This window comes from Topomyia yanbarensis, chromosome 3, assembly GCF_030247195.1.
Source record: "Topomyia yanbarensis strain Yona2022 chromosome 3, ASM3024719v1, whole genome shotgun sequence".
Classification (NCBI taxonomy): Eukaryota; Metazoa; Arthropoda; class Insecta; order Diptera; family Culicidae; genus Topomyia; species Topomyia yanbarensis.
The window spans coordinates 230,262,282-230,278,230 of record NC_080672.1 but is presented as its reverse complement, the minus strand read 5'-3'; the positions used below and the strand labels follow the sequence as shown (position 1 = coordinate 230,278,230).

General features: G+C 37.1%; 1 protein-coding gene across 2 annotated transcripts in view; it reads left to right on the top strand.

Moving 5' to 3' along the window:
• The window catches only part of LOC131690042 (putative uncharacterized protein DDB_G0282133), a 331,475-nt gene extending 316,518 nt beyond the window's left edge, over nt 1-14,957 (top strand). For both annotated transcript variants that reach the window (XM_058975499.1, XM_058975500.1), the window contains 3 exons: nt 7,393-7,607; nt 8,577-8,785; nt 8,851-14,957. In XM_058975499.1, coding sequence (XP_058831482.1) covers nt 7,393-7,607; nt 8,577-8,785; nt 8,851-10,375 — 1,949 coding nt within the window. In that variant the 3' untranslated portion in view covers nt 10,376-14,957. The remainder of the gene's footprint in view (nt 1-7,392; nt 7,608-8,576; nt 8,786-8,850) is intronic.
• The last annotated feature ends 992 nt before the right edge of the window (nt 14,958-15,949 follow it).

Below are 15,949 nucleotides of genomic sequence, written 5' to 3'. Positions count from 1 at the left end.
TGGCCGTCGGTGACCTAGAACAGCAAATTTAAGTTGTTTGAGAGACATTTTAGCGAAATTTTTACCTTTTTTGCTTTCATCGGAGTATCGGTTTGAATCACAATTTGCTATGTGATCGCACGCCACAACCTGTAACTCCGGAACCGGAAGTCAGATCGGGATGAAATTAAATAGCCATTTACGGGGACGCAATACCTTTCATTTGAGGCCAAGTTTAGTCGAATCGGTCTAGCCATCTCCGAGAAACCGATGTGACTGTTATTCTGAATTTAGATACTTCCGACGGGGCTTCCGGAACCGAGGATGGTGGCCAATGTGGCCAAATAGACTTTGAATGGATGTTAGTGACCTAATACTACAAATCGAAGCAGTTGTGGTCATATTTTGGAAATTTTTTCACCTTTATACATTCATTGCAGAATTTATTAAAATCGACATTTTCTGCGTGTTCGTACTTATCACCCTGTAATTCCGGAACCGGAAGTCGGATCCATTAGAAATTCAATAGCAGCCTATGGGAATGTTGCACCTTTCATTTGAGACTAAGTTTGTCAAAATCGGTTCAGCCATCTCTGAGAAAAATGAGTGACATTTTTGGTCACATACACACACACATACACACACACATACATACATACACACATACATACACACACAGACATTTGCCGAACTCGACGAACTGAATCGAATGGTATATGTCACTCGGCCCTCCGGGCCTCCGTTAAAAGGTCGGTTTTCAGAGCAATTGCAATACCTTTCTATTGAGAAAGGCAAAAAGGTGCGAAATCGGCAAAGTCCCAAAAAGTCGATTTTTACAAAAAAAATTTTTTTTTCGAGATAACATAAAATCTCGACGTTTCATGCATTTTAAAGATGTTTGGCATCAAAAATACGAATTCGATTTCTGAAATTTCATGGGGTCCCCCCTTTGAAAAAAAAATTTGAGTTCTGGCTTATATGGGAATTTCATATGTGACCGGACGATTTAGTCTATATTTCCGGACCCATATAAGCGATCCGTACGAAATTTTATAGACATCTGTGGGGATATTATAGCTATCATTTGGAACTAAGTTTGTGAAAATCGGCCCAACCATTTCACGGAAACTGATGTGAGTTCGTAAATTTTGAAAGATGGCCGCTTTTCCCGGGCACTTCCGGAACCGTCTATGGTGGTCAATGTAGTCAACGAAAGTTTGGTTGGCCGTCGGTGACCTAGAACAGCAAATTTAAGTTGTTTGAGAGACATTTTAGCGAAATTTTTACCTTTTTTGCTTTCATCGGAGTATCGGTTTGAATCACAATTTGCTATGTGATCGCACGCCACAACCTGTAACTCCGGAACCGGAAGTCGGATCGGGATGAAATTAAATAGCCATTTACGGGGACGCAATACCTTTCATTTGAGGCCAAGTTTAGTCGAATCGGTCTAGCCATCTCCGAGAAACCGATGTGACTGTTATTCTGAATTTAGATACTTCCGCCGGGGCTTCCGGAACCGAGGATGGTGGCCAATGTGGCCAAATAGACTTTGAATGGATGTTAGTGACCTAATACTACAAATCGAAGCAGTTGTGGTCATATTTTGGAAAATTTTTCACCTTTATACATTCATTGCAGAATTTATTAAAATCGACATTTTCTGCGTGTTCGTACTTATCACCCTGTAATTCCGGAACCGGAAGTCGGATCCATTAGAAATTCAATAGCAGCCTATGGGAATGTTGCACCTTTCATTTGAGACTAAGTTTGTCAAAATCGGTTCAACCATCTTTGAGAAAAATGAGTGACATTTTTGGTCACATACACACACACATACACACACATACATACATACACACACAGACATTTGCCGAACTCGACGAACTGAATCGAATGGTATATGTCACTCGGCCCTCCGGGCCTCCGTTAAAAAGTCGGTTTTCAGAGCAATTGCAATACCTTTCTATTGAGAAAGGCAAAAATGTCATTGCTAACAAAAAGAAGTTATCAAGTTGGTTCGATGAATTAGCAAACCTACAAAAATCATTCCAATGACTTACATATACATACACACTTAGTGGAACTCAGCTAAATCCTCGCACAGCCGAGTAATAAGTAAATTTTTCAATGTACAAGCTTACCAAATCACACGTGCCCTTGTGTATGTAAATTTAGTTTTTAATCGAAATGGTCTGTTTACTTTTAAAACATGAATATTCTTATATGGATCACAAGAGAAACTATTTGTTCGAACGTTGCTGTAAATTTTTGTTACCATGGATTTTTTTTACTTATCGATTTGCAGACAAAGGTACAATGAGTTTAAACGTATTCATTCCAATAAAAAATAATTGATATAAATATATAAACTATTGAATTCGAATAGCGACTTCCGCTTACCAAAAAATCACATTGAAAAGAAAATTATTTGGCAGGGAGTGGTAAATAAATCGAGGAGATTGCCACCTTAGAATTATAAATGGCTTCAATCCATCATTCAGTTACCACCTCTTTCATATGACATCCATTTTTACTTATGTAGGGGAGAGAGGGTAACAATGAAACACATTTTTTCTACAACTTAATTTTGATGATAATACATGTTATTTGTGTAATCAAAAGTGATACATAGTGCCACTATGTTGTTAACTAATACATATATATTTTCCAGCTGGTAAAATTCACGGGAAATAACATTTTTTGGATAATAAACAGTTGGTGGTAAAATGTATCAGTGTGCCCCATGGGTAGGAACTATGAAAGACGATGTCATCTATAGTGAAATATTCTACTTATAAATTTTATTCTTTTGTTTTGACGAAGAATGATCCTAACGCTTTGAATTAAAGTTATATTGAGGCGAAAATTGTTTGTTTACGAAAGAATCCACTATATCATCGCGTAACATCGAACCACCATATATGCATATTAGCTGCAATCCTGAAATAAGAGACAATTTCTACAAAATTGGGCCAAATTTACTAATTTTGCACTATATGAGTAGTATTTAGTGTGGAAAATCGGAACCCATTGACATTTTGAGACAGACCACAAAAACAAACAAAAATCACTGTTCCCCATACGCCATCGTTTCACAGTTACCCAATGGGTCTATTCATGAAAATTGTGAAATCACACAGAACCATGAGTAGTTACCAAAAAACTTTGTTCGCGGCACATGTTGAGCATAAAATTTGCTATAAATAGCAATAGACTAAACATTTATTCAATGAATGGTAATTCATAAAGATGGAATAATGTTTATCATTGCAAATTTACTCTGGCTATCACAAAACAAACAAATATCCATTAAAAGAGATAGAGTTAGCAGATCTCTTCCAAAATATAGCAACACGTGTAAAGAATTAGAAATTGTGAAATATGAGGGAATTAGACGATTGCGATCATGCATTGTGATTTTATTGCGAATGTTTCATAGTTCCTGCTGATCCACTGTTACCCTCTCTCCCCTAAATGTTTTGTGACAACCGTAAGTCCTCATGTTTTGAATACAAAAACGTCTACAATAATCAATTTTCGAAACTAGTAAATTGTCTAATATAAAATTCCCGAATGTTCTAAAAATTATCAAATAAAAAAATCATCGAATAAAAAAAATTATCGTAGGTTGGGATTCGTACCCAAGCCAACTAGGTTCACTCAAATCTGTAAAAGGCTAATGCAGCCTTTGTACAGACTGTATTCAGCAGCATAGACTTTACAGTACATCGGTAAAATCTTAAGCATTCGATGTATGCAAGATTGGTGCAGACAGTAAGGTAAGTGCTTAGTATTCAACAGGTTACGGGTTCGAATCCAGGTACGTGATATGATATCAAACAAGGTAATGCAATTTTTCTCTAACTGTAACGTAACATTAATAAAAAAAGATAGCTTCCAAAGAGATTGATGGCGTGTGTACCGTAAACCGGGGTGACATTGATCACTTTTCGAAGTAGGGGAGACCGGGGCTAGTTGGCGGTGTTTTCAGTTTTCATTTTTTACCGCTTTGATTTTGGTAGATCTTGCGAAATAGAACGCGTTGCATGAAAGGGCATACTGTTGGCAACATCTGTGAATTTTATGAAAATGTTTCATACTTTGTCTTTATTTCTAGAGAAAAAAATATGTGACGCGGAAAAGCCACCAACTTACCCCAGCCCCGGGGTAAGTTGGTGGTATGTGTGGGGTAAGATGGCGGAATGCCAAAAAATAAGCAATCAAATGGAAATTCGATTACATCAGTGGTCCTTATGAAATGTGCCGATTGTCTTTTCAATAAAACTGTATATTATTCGACACTTTTCATTATATTTCCGTCTCAATACCCTGTCATTTTCACTTCGACGCATACTCCATATTCAAAAGCAAATTTTCGAAATTTTTCAGGCTATTGGTCGAAATTATTGTCCCCTGCATTGACGAGAGACACAAGAAAAAGTTTCTCTTACTTTGGAGTGAATTCGAGAAATGAAAATATTTGATGACTATTTTTGCACTGTAAATAGTACCGCCAACTTGCCCCGTGTGCGTCACTGCCAACTTACCCAACCGGACTTTTTATAAAAAAGGACTAAAAAAATTACTTTTGTGTATGGATAGGTGTAATATCCATACGGATACTGAAAGCTCTTTTCACGCACTATCGAAAAATATAATCATTCGGGGAATATATTGAAAACCACCTTAAATAACACAAAATGTTTAAAAATAAGAAAATTTACAAAGTATGTTCAAAAACACAATATCACCCACAGCTTCTACAAAATAAAATGTTTAACGACAAAAACAAATTGGATAATGCGTTTCACATTACTTAAGGCTCACGACGACAGAGAGCGCTTTATGTCTAATAGAAACGGAGAAAAGGGGATTCCGCCAACTAACCTCAACGGCCAACTAGCCCCGGGCTCCCCTAATCATTGCATATTTTTAGACGCAACACATTTTTTTCAAGTTTAATATTTTTAAACCATGTACTGATGTAAGGAGAACAAGATTGGATGGTTTTACCTAAAATTGTCCGCTTACAGCTATTTTTCCAAAAATGATTTCAAGTTGATGTCCGTTTTCGTATTCCGGGGTGACTTTGATAACCTGCATGTTCACCCACATTAAGTTATTGATGTCAATTTTTTCATTCAAATGTTTGTTTAAACTAATTCTGGAAAGATATTCATTGTTAAATAGATGTTAATTGGTATTATACAAAGTATTCAATGTACTGTAAAATTCGAGTAACCAAAATTCGTATAATTTGTGTCCAACTAGAATAAAAGATTCTGAAAACCTTTAAAATTGCTAAAATTGTTTTATTTCAGTGCTTCATGAATGTACAAAATGTTTCATCCATTTTAACACGTTGGAATATTGAACAATAAAAAAAAGTTGCGAGTTTCATCTTAAAAAAATTTGAAATAATTGCCAACTAGTTTCATAAAAAATTGTATTTAAACTAAATAAACTCTTAAAAGTAAATTTGGTACATCCCACTCTAAAGGAAAATAAAATCTCGCTGGTAATTTATTACTCTTGCTCAAATCTGAGATTTATATGTTTCATAAAAAATAGACATTTTATGAAGCTTCGTAAAAATAAGCTAAAGTCAAATTTCGGTTTTTTGTAGTTTTTGTACCCAAAAACCGAACAAAATACTCAAAGAGTATAACAAACCAGTATTTCATAAGTTTAGAGTAAAAATCATTTCAAACTAAAATGATTCGGTATACTATTCTGGTTTAATCAGCGATCTACGAAAAAAGTTTCGAGTCATCAAAGTCACCCCGATGATCAAAGTCACCCCGGTTTACGGTAACTTGAAATTAAATATCCTTTTTAATATTTTCCTATGATAATTCTCTCAGCTGAATAGCAGTAACGAAAAGGTTTATTGATAAAGCTGAACTGTGGTTTTCTTCAGGCTGAATAATTGTTCTTTAATGTGTCTTAATCAGACAAGCTGAATAAATTCTCCAAATCCAGATACTTAAGGGTGAAATAAACGATATATGATTACGCCTATACTTCCAGTGTTCAGCTAGAGCTGAATAAAGCAACTGTTAAAACGTTTATAAAACCACGAAACGTTTGTTGGGGTGGCTCACTGAAAGAAAACGCGCTGGTGCCCAAAGACAATTTCGCTAGATTTGTCATCAACCCACCAAATTCGTTTTGCACTATTCCCGATTTTTCCCCATAATATTTATTCATTGAAGAATTAGTTACTGCGAAAGTGCACCCAACTTTCGTAAACATTTTTCGTTAATATATTAGATATGCCGAATCCATTCTAGTATTTTGAAATAAAATCGACTTGGCACTTTCCATTACTTGAAAATCAGCATAAAAAGTCGCATTCAAAATATCTTTTCTGGCAAATGTTTTGAAAACTGGTATTTTCTTTCTAATCTCTTGGGCCCTTCCCGGCGGGCTACGGCCCTTGTTCTGGCTACGTACTTATTTCCTTCCTCCTGGAATGCACGTACGAACATGCAACAATGAACGTAACGAGAATACTTGACGGCACCTACCGATAAAACTTTTTGCGATTTTACCGTACCAAAACTATTCCCACGCAACACCCACTGGGAACTGAACCTGTAACTATTGAAAACAATCTAAAGAAGTGTAATAAGCGCAACTGGATGAAGTAGAGGGCAATTTGGTAACAACCGTAACCGGAGAAAAAACACAATGTTTCGATTACAACTTATATTTGAATAAGAAAAAGGACACACATTGTTTTCTCTACTAGAAGCATGGCAATGCATATGCTCATTTCTGCAACTCCATCTACGATTTGTGCAGGTGTTCGTGCTATGCTATGCTTGTTTTCTCTATTAAAAGCACTCAAGTTATGGCATTTTTGTTGACCTCGAAAGTGAGTCAGGTTCTAACCCCAGCCGCTGTCAGCTCATACATGTTGATAGCAGTTAGGGCTAGAACCTGACTCAATTTCGCTTCAAGCTAAAAGGGCCATTAGAGATACGCTCACCAATGTGCTACTGTGAGAACTGACCATCGCTACACTATCAATTTCATGCATCGAACCACAAATCTTGAACAGCAAGATTTGTGATTTTAGTCGAACGGTGCTATTCATGTTTGTCGGATGTCTTCTTTTCGGGAGATTGTATATTAACATTGCATTTATTAGTTTGTGCGATGATTCCGTTGACTATAAATAGATTTGAATTAACACCCCGAAATGTAGTCACGACACTCCGATTATGCCATAGACATTACACACCTATCTTTTTTATAATTTTACATACCAAAAATGGGAAAGGGGGACTACGTCTGGTTAACGTTAGCTCCATAGGTAAAGATCAAAAACAGTATAACTTAATGACCCAATTGTGGTGTTCATCTTATCGTTCGTTTTAATTTATCAACATTTTTTTGTTTCAGGTAATGATTTAGATACGATTAGAGCATTGTTTAGTGAAAAAGAAAAGGAGCTAACACTTGCTGTTGCCAAAGTAGAGGCACTTACGAGACAACTAGAGGAAATTAGACGCGATCGAAGGGGATCTTTGAATTTATTCGCCGGATTGCCGAACCATTCACAGCTCAACAGCTCTGCAGCAGCCGTCGAACTAGAAAAACTAAAACAAGAGCTCATGGTAAAAATAGTAACTACTGATATGTAGCTTAAATGTAATGTTAACTCTGGTACCACCTGCTGGCAGACATTTACATTATGCTGGTAGCGCGCTAGTTGCTATCGTGCTGGCACCAACAGGTGACAACTAACACTAATCTAAACTTGTTAATGTAGCGTTTACGTTATAGATGGTAAACCAGCTGCTAACAAACCAGCAGGTTTGGCCCGTTGACATTATAGTTAATTACCAGCATATTGGTACCATCATAATGTAAACTTTTGCCAGTTGCTAGTTCTAGAAAGAATGTACCAGCAGCTGGTGTCAGTATCTAATTTGCCTTCCGTAATGTAAACGCTGCATAAAGTGCCAGTAGCAGATGGCAGCTAGCATATAAATCAACGCTACATAACAACAGATGGCACGAGCAAACATTATGTTGGCAGTCTGCTGTTTGTCAGCATGCGCTGGCATCAGCAGTTGGTAATTAGCACTAATGTAAATTGGCCTTAAGATGGTCACCCCGTTGATTAAAAGGCGGCTATGCGGGTTAAACTAGAAGCTGTCGAACGGTAGGCTATTGAAACTTTGTTCTAGGCTACCTGTCGTAACTTGCCGTTTGATGTAAAAGTAGTGAGGGCAGTTTGCATAAGTGCTAGATGCAGTTTGCGCATGCGAGCATGAAGCATAATAAGTTGTGTTTAATAGCGGTACTTTCCGAGCTCCTGCTCGATCGGAATGACATTCGCTGTGTTCTTTGTTTAGTGTTGTTGATCAGCTGTTCACAGGTTTTCTAAAGAACAGCTGGTCAATTATGTAAACAAAGAGCGCAGCAAGTGTCATTCTAGTCAAGCTCGGAAAGTCATTCTCGGGCTCGGAAAGTACCGCTATGTAAAATAGTGTATTTTGCTTCATAGTGGCAATCAGCACTAATTGTTAAAGCTACGTTAGTCAAAACATAAAATGCATTATGTAAGCATCTGTTTTCAGTACCGCAATCAACTTTCTGTACAACAAGACGCGCGGCTTCAATTACAACGCGAAGCATTGCAAAAACGACAAGCAGAACTTCAGTCAGTAGATGAACGTATTTTGGAATTACAAGGGCGACTTAATAAGAAGAAAATATCTAATATGGCACAACAACAAAGTATATCTTCTCAAGGATCCCAAAAATATATTTGTTCCGATCATGTGAGGTATTCGACATCATAATTACTTATTCAGTAATAAATAGTCATTTGCCCAATTTGCATATTTCTAGATCAACGTCGTCGAATTTCTATCCCCAACGGGTCCCCCGAAGCAATATAGTAGCTGTTGAGCCGTTCAATCACATACCACAGAAAAATGTTTCATTATGCAGAAATGGAAGCAAGACAAATATATTAAGCAATACAAATGACACAAATAGCAATAACGTAACGCAAACCCAAATATCACAGGATATGCCCAATATAAAATTTCAAAAGTTATGCAGTACAACCACCGCCGATCCAAATTTATTCGTGGAGAGTGATGAGAACAAATTAGCGGCCAAACAAAAACGACAAGAATGTATGCTGAACAGTAGCATTGATTATGATTACGATGCATCTTTCACAGCTAAGCAATCACAAATTCCAAAAAGTCATAACATACTCAATGAATCGGAGGGCATTCCTAGCGACGATCTTGTTTTGGATAACAAATACTACTTTAACCGTGACTACAATATAAACAATGTTGGTAATTCAAACGAAAACAATAATGATTTATTGGATAAAAATACAAACGAATGCGATAGCGACAAAGTTTCCGATTCAAGCGGAATCGCATCTCGCACACAACATACTGTAACAGTTCACAGTACTCCAATGATATTTTCGAACAAGTCTGTAGCTGTTCCAGTTGTATTATCCAATACAATCGGGCCTAGGTCGGTAAATAATAATTGTAGGGGGTTTGCACATAATTTATTGCACAATATTCCATCTGGAAATTTAGTAGTGCCACCACGAAATCCGAATAATAATGTGGGTGTGGCGAAATATGCATTGTCTGATATTAAAGTTAACAAAGTCATGCCACAAGCACAGAAATCAACATACATGACTTCGTCGACAGAAACGACAGAAAAAATGAAACCAGCGTTACCACCTAAACCTAGCAAAAGTAATTCTCTTCAATCCGGATTAGAGACAACTTATCATTGCATGGCGGATAGTGTTAACAACATTGAACAATCCTCAGGAGCATTGAACAACAATAATAAATCTGGAAATATCAATCTTTTGGAGAATTTACCGATAAAAGCTAAACCTTTAACAATTAAAAAATCCCCTCATTGCGAACAACCTAAATTAAGACATTCGTCCTGCAATGTGAATTCTTATAAAGCTCAATTACAATGCATCAATCGCGTAACAGATATTCAAGCAATGGGGAATGCAGATGATACTGAGACAGTCCATATTCAACGAGAAAAGGGTGAAAACGTTGAAATGCAACTTGAAAATCCATGCGCGAGTACAAAGCACATATCCAACGGAAATACAAGTGATTGTAGTGTCTGCGATGATCGTTCAGATCAATCGTACGACAAACGCATTGAAGAGATCACACGACGCAAGCGTAACTTCGCTTCCACCGTATTAACAGATGGCAAAATCAAGTTAGCTCGTCGTGTTAGTTTCGATCCATTAGCATTACTGTTAGATGCCAGTCTGGAAGGAGAATTGGAACTAGTACAGAAAACAGCATTACAGGTGAGTTGCATAAATTTATTCATTCTAAAATCCGTCTCGTGACATGTCACGTGTTTTTGGTCGAATTGGCCACATTCCGGGGAACTTCGAGAACCGCGAAGGAGGAGAACTTTCGACCCATTCGAAAACCCGGCTTGCGACATGTCAAACTTCATGATTTTGTAAAACAAGTACACTGTAGAGGGCATTTTGAAGGTTTTTTGGTCGAATTGGCCGCATTCTGGAGCACTCCGGGAACCGAGTTCTACCGGGAATAAGGACAATTTTCGACCCATTCTAAAACCCGTCTTGCGACACGTCAAACGTCAGGATTTTGTAATACATGTACATTGCTGGACATTTAGAAGATTTTTTCTCTAATTGGCTACATTCCGTGGTATTCCGGGAACCTTGTTCTACCAGGATAGAGGACAATTTTCCACCCATTCTAAAACCCGTCTTGCGAAATATCAAAACTCATGATTTTGTAAAACAAGTTCACTGGAGGACATTTTGAAGGTTTTTTGCTCAAATTGGCCACATCCCGGGATATTCCGAGAACCTGGTTCTATCATGAAGGAAAAACAAAACTATTTATAATATTATATATCTATTATCACTAGCACATACAGTGTATTAGATTTTGGCCACTTTCGTCAAGCATTTTGAAATAATCTGAAATAGCTAGCGAATAATTAGCTGAAGTAGCTAATGTTGAATAAAGTATGGTTTTTTTGTTTTAGTGTTTCGGATTCTCCTCGTCAGTAACTAGCACCATCTGGGTGTCCAGTTAGACTATGTATCTGAACTAGTACCCAAATTAGCACTAGTTAGACACTAAATTCCAAAAAGTCACACGTCTTGCGTGAACACTAAACCACTGGCTTGTTCCGAGTGATGTCTCGATAGTAAGCACAGAGGTTCTGTTTGCCGACGAGAAATATGAACCGAAACTGTCTTTTGGTATAAGTACCAAACGCCTGGAATTATGCAAAATTCCCAAGTGGGACAAATTTTGGACAAGACCAATTTCTTTGTGCATGAGGGCACATGCATGAGCATGAGCATGATAATCGCACAATTCGTAGTTGCTACTCCGCGATTGACCAGAACAAGCGAAATTGCACAAAGAATCAACGAATGGGACCTGGGAGTAACTACCCATTCTCAATGTGCACGTTTCGAGAGTTCCATACTTTGAAATGCCAATAACGGCGCCGGCCACGTCCTTGCAGTCATCGGGGAAGGAAAGGAATGTTAGTGTAACAAACGTTGTTTTGGAGACCGTGTATACCTCTGCATCCCCTCGTTTGCCACGGGAAGGAGTTTTTGTTAGTAGGATGGGGTAAAGAGTTACACAAATCTGGATTCACCTTGATAAGTGATACGCTCTATGCAACTCTCAGATGTGTTATCATGTGTTTATTGATCAGGGCAGCCGGCTACCGTGAATATATAATAGATTTATCGTTTGTTGAATTAATTTTGAAATGTTCGGTTTGTAAAAAAATGCATCTTTAACTCCGGATAGCCGGCCGTCGGGAGTGTTGCTCGTTTTTAATTGAATCAAACGGCATATGTACAATATTGTTATTCCTTGTTCCTCTATTTCGACGATACATCCCAAAAACAATTAATATAATGATAAGCGGTTATCTTTACTGTTTTGATATATTTGTCGAGATTGATATTCAAGTATTTCGTAATAGCAATATTATTTATCGAATATGAACTTTGATGTAATTACAAGGAACTTTTATGTTATCATTATTCGCGCGCGTTGTTATGCTAACTGAAATACATTTTAAATGACATACAACAATCATTACCTTAGTATCCGAAGTAACCTTATGTATTGAACATACAACCGATGACACGCACGTGTGTATTTATGCTAATTAATAGCGCAAGATTTGAAACAAAAGAACAAAAAGAAACTAAATTACTGTTTTAAAACACAGATGTACTATGGATAGAAAATGCAGAATATGCAAGAAAAAAATAAGGGACTGCCAGTTTTATCCCCTTTTACGACAGCAATCAAGCTATAATATTATTACGCTTATGATGAAATATCGCGAACATGGCAATCAGCAATACAGTACATGTAATACTCAAAATTATATGAAAGCACTCTGCACAATACAATGAACATCACTGAATTCACCAAAACCAATAAAATTACATGAAAATAATCATCCATTCCTCATGTTGACATGACCGCCGCCAATTGGTAACTGGTTTCAGATCGCTCTCGTGAAATGTCAACTCTCAACAATCACATCAAATGCGCTGTGGATCAATTCCCTAGCTGGCCAAACAAGCAAACAAAAGCTCGATCTGCATAACCCAACGGTTGTGCCTCTTCAAAACGCCATCAAACCAACGAACATTCAAAACCTCATATGACAAAACATGTGCACTCAAGAAAACAACAGAATGAAAACAACACCCTACTTGCAATAAAATAAAGAAAAAAATTGCACACCAAAGCGGCCGACTCACAAAGACAGCACTGCAGCAGGAATGCCACATTGGAATCTGTGAAATGTCAAAAAATCTTTTTACCATCTGTGTTGACTAAAGCCGAATTTTTTTTTTCTTAAAATCTGTGTTCAATTTCAAAAAAAAAAATCTCCAAAAATCTGTGGAAATCTGTGAAGTTTCAAACAAAATGCCAAAAATCTGTCATCTGTGGAAAAGAAACTGTGATCAAAAATTTTGAAAAAATTCTGTGACATTACAGAAAAATCTGTCAATATGGTAACCCCGTTGAAAATGGATCACCCTCTACCACCATCGACATGTATTTTTCACTCCGTTGAACATGGTATTCCTTCTGAGGCCATACCCCTGAACCCCATCAAACCGAATGACCCTTAATCACTAAAAACTCGGAAACCACTCGATGCATAAAAATACCAAATAACAAAAGTTGTGCTCTCGCACAATCCCACCAGTAAAAGTTCCGTTACATATTCTACCTGTTATTCAACTCATGCACACCACAACCGCTAGAAACAATTCAACTTCTCCCAAAGCCGGACCAAAAATACTTCCTTACTTATAAACATTTATAATCACATTGGGAAGATCACGCAAAAATTCACAAAGCTCTCTGCGACATTTCTCCGTTACAACAAGCATATTATTAGGCATATCATCTCACAAAGCACCACGAAATCCACTCCAAAAATCTCACGCAATCCACCCAACAGAAAAAAAAGATGAATTAGAATGAAAATAAATCCAACCCAGCCACAACAACTGCAGAATACATAAGCTGAACACAAAAAAACAAAGATATGCCAAAACAAATTCTCGACCAGCATACGAAAATACAACGTCATCTAAAAAGTCCTTCCATGTATTGAACAGTATCTGAGCCACCCGTGACAGAAAATTACGCAATCCCACAAACATCAAAAGTTCAGAAAATCCTAACTCAGAAAAGACATTACGCTCAGCCAAATAAAAACGCATTTCCTTCGCTAAATGAAGCAAAAATTCCTTTAAGAAAACAAAAATGTGGCTGCAAATCTGCCGCGAAACGACACCTAAACTATACATAGATATGAATTATCCCTACTAGAGTTAGTACCAGTAAAATCCTATGCTTATAACGGTATAGACTAATTCACGTACAGCTGTATCAATGCGAGACTGAGGATAAATCGGATGGATTCTTTTTACATATGGGGCCAAATCTGGTGGATAATCTCATGCACACACTCTCATTTCGTACAGATGCATGTCCACACACACCGCATTTGTGCAGGAATTTCATACGTCAAATGAAGCAGCGTCTTTGTAATGGACTAATAACCCTACCATGAACCTTGCAGCCTTTCCGCTTAATCATCGAATTAAGATCACGTATCGAATCACTGCTTGGTCGTCACTTATCCAATAAAAACATATCACATCTACACAATATACTCTTATAAAATACCATTGTTATCTGACATCCATGAGCCGAACACTGATGCAGAGCGTACAAACATATCTCTATAATATGATATAGTAATGTGAACGTACAATAAAATCTTCCGATGCAACAAAAAACTTACCCACATCCACTACACTAAAAGAATAAGAGATTATGTTCCAACATTATTGCTTTTGGGTACATAAATCGCTATTAGTATATTAACGAGATCGTCTATCCTACTAATACGAAGCGTGGAAGGCACAGCCTGAGTGAGACAGACAATTCTAATGATTACCACAGAACGATAAGCACCTTCGACAGGTGCAATATAAGAAAACTTTACCCCCTCCCCACACACACACACACACACATACATCATCAAGGTTTCCTTAACATCAAAAGTTTGTATATCTACGCACTGTGAACATTATCGAAGGAGTATTTAAATTAAAATAAAGAGAAATAATATTGTAGATACTTCCTTTAGTCTTCCAAACGGTAACGGATTCATCGTTAAATTGATGTATATATATGTATATATAAAGACAAGACAAAGACAAGACAAAGACAAGACAAAGACAAGACAAAGACAAGACAAAGACAAGACAAAGACAAGACAAAGACAAGACAAAGACAAGACAAAGACAAGACAAAGACAAGACAAAGACAAGACAAATACAAGACAAAGACAAGACAAAGACAAGACAAAGACAAGACAAAGACAAGACAAAGACAAGACAAAGACAAGACAAAGACAAGACAAAGACAAGACAAAGACAAGACAAAGACAAGACAAAGACAAGACAAAGACAAGACAAAGACAAGACAAGACAAAGACAAGACAAAGACAAGACAAAGACAAGACAAAGACAAGACAAAGACAAGACAAAGACAAGACAAAGACAAGACAAAGACAAGACAAAGACAAGACAAAGACAAGACAAAGACAAAGACAAGACAAAGACAAGACAAAGACAAGACAAAGACAAGACAAAGACAAGACAAAGACAAGACAAAGACAAGACAAAGACAAGACAAAGACAAGACAAAGACAAGACAAAGACAAGACAAAGACAAGACAAAGACAAGACAAAGACAAGACAAAGACAAGACAAAGACAAGACAAAGACAAGACAAAGACAAGACAAAGACAAGACAAAGACAAGACAAAGACAAGACAAAGACAAGACAAAGACAAGACAAAGACAAGACAAAGACAAGACAAAGACAAGACAAAGACAAGACAAAGACAAGACAAAGACAAGACAAAGACAAGACAAAGACAAGACAAAGACAAGACAAAGACAAGACAAAGACAAGACAAAGACAAGACAAAGACAAGACAAAGACAAGACAAAGACAAGACAAAGACAAGACAAAGACAAGACAAAGACAAGACAAAGACAAGACAAAGACAAGACAAAGACAAGACAAAGACAAGACAAAGACAAGACAAAGACAAGACAAAGACAAGACAAAGACAAGACAAAGACAAGACAAAGACAAGACAAAGACAAGACAAAGACAAGACAAAGACAAGACAAAGACAAGACAAAGACAAGACAAAGACAAGACAAAGACAAGACAAAGACAAGACAAAGACAAGACAAAGACAAGACAAAGACAAGACAAAGACAAGACAAAGACAAGACAAAGACAAGACAAAGACAAGACAAAGACAAGACAAAGACAAGACAAAGACAAGA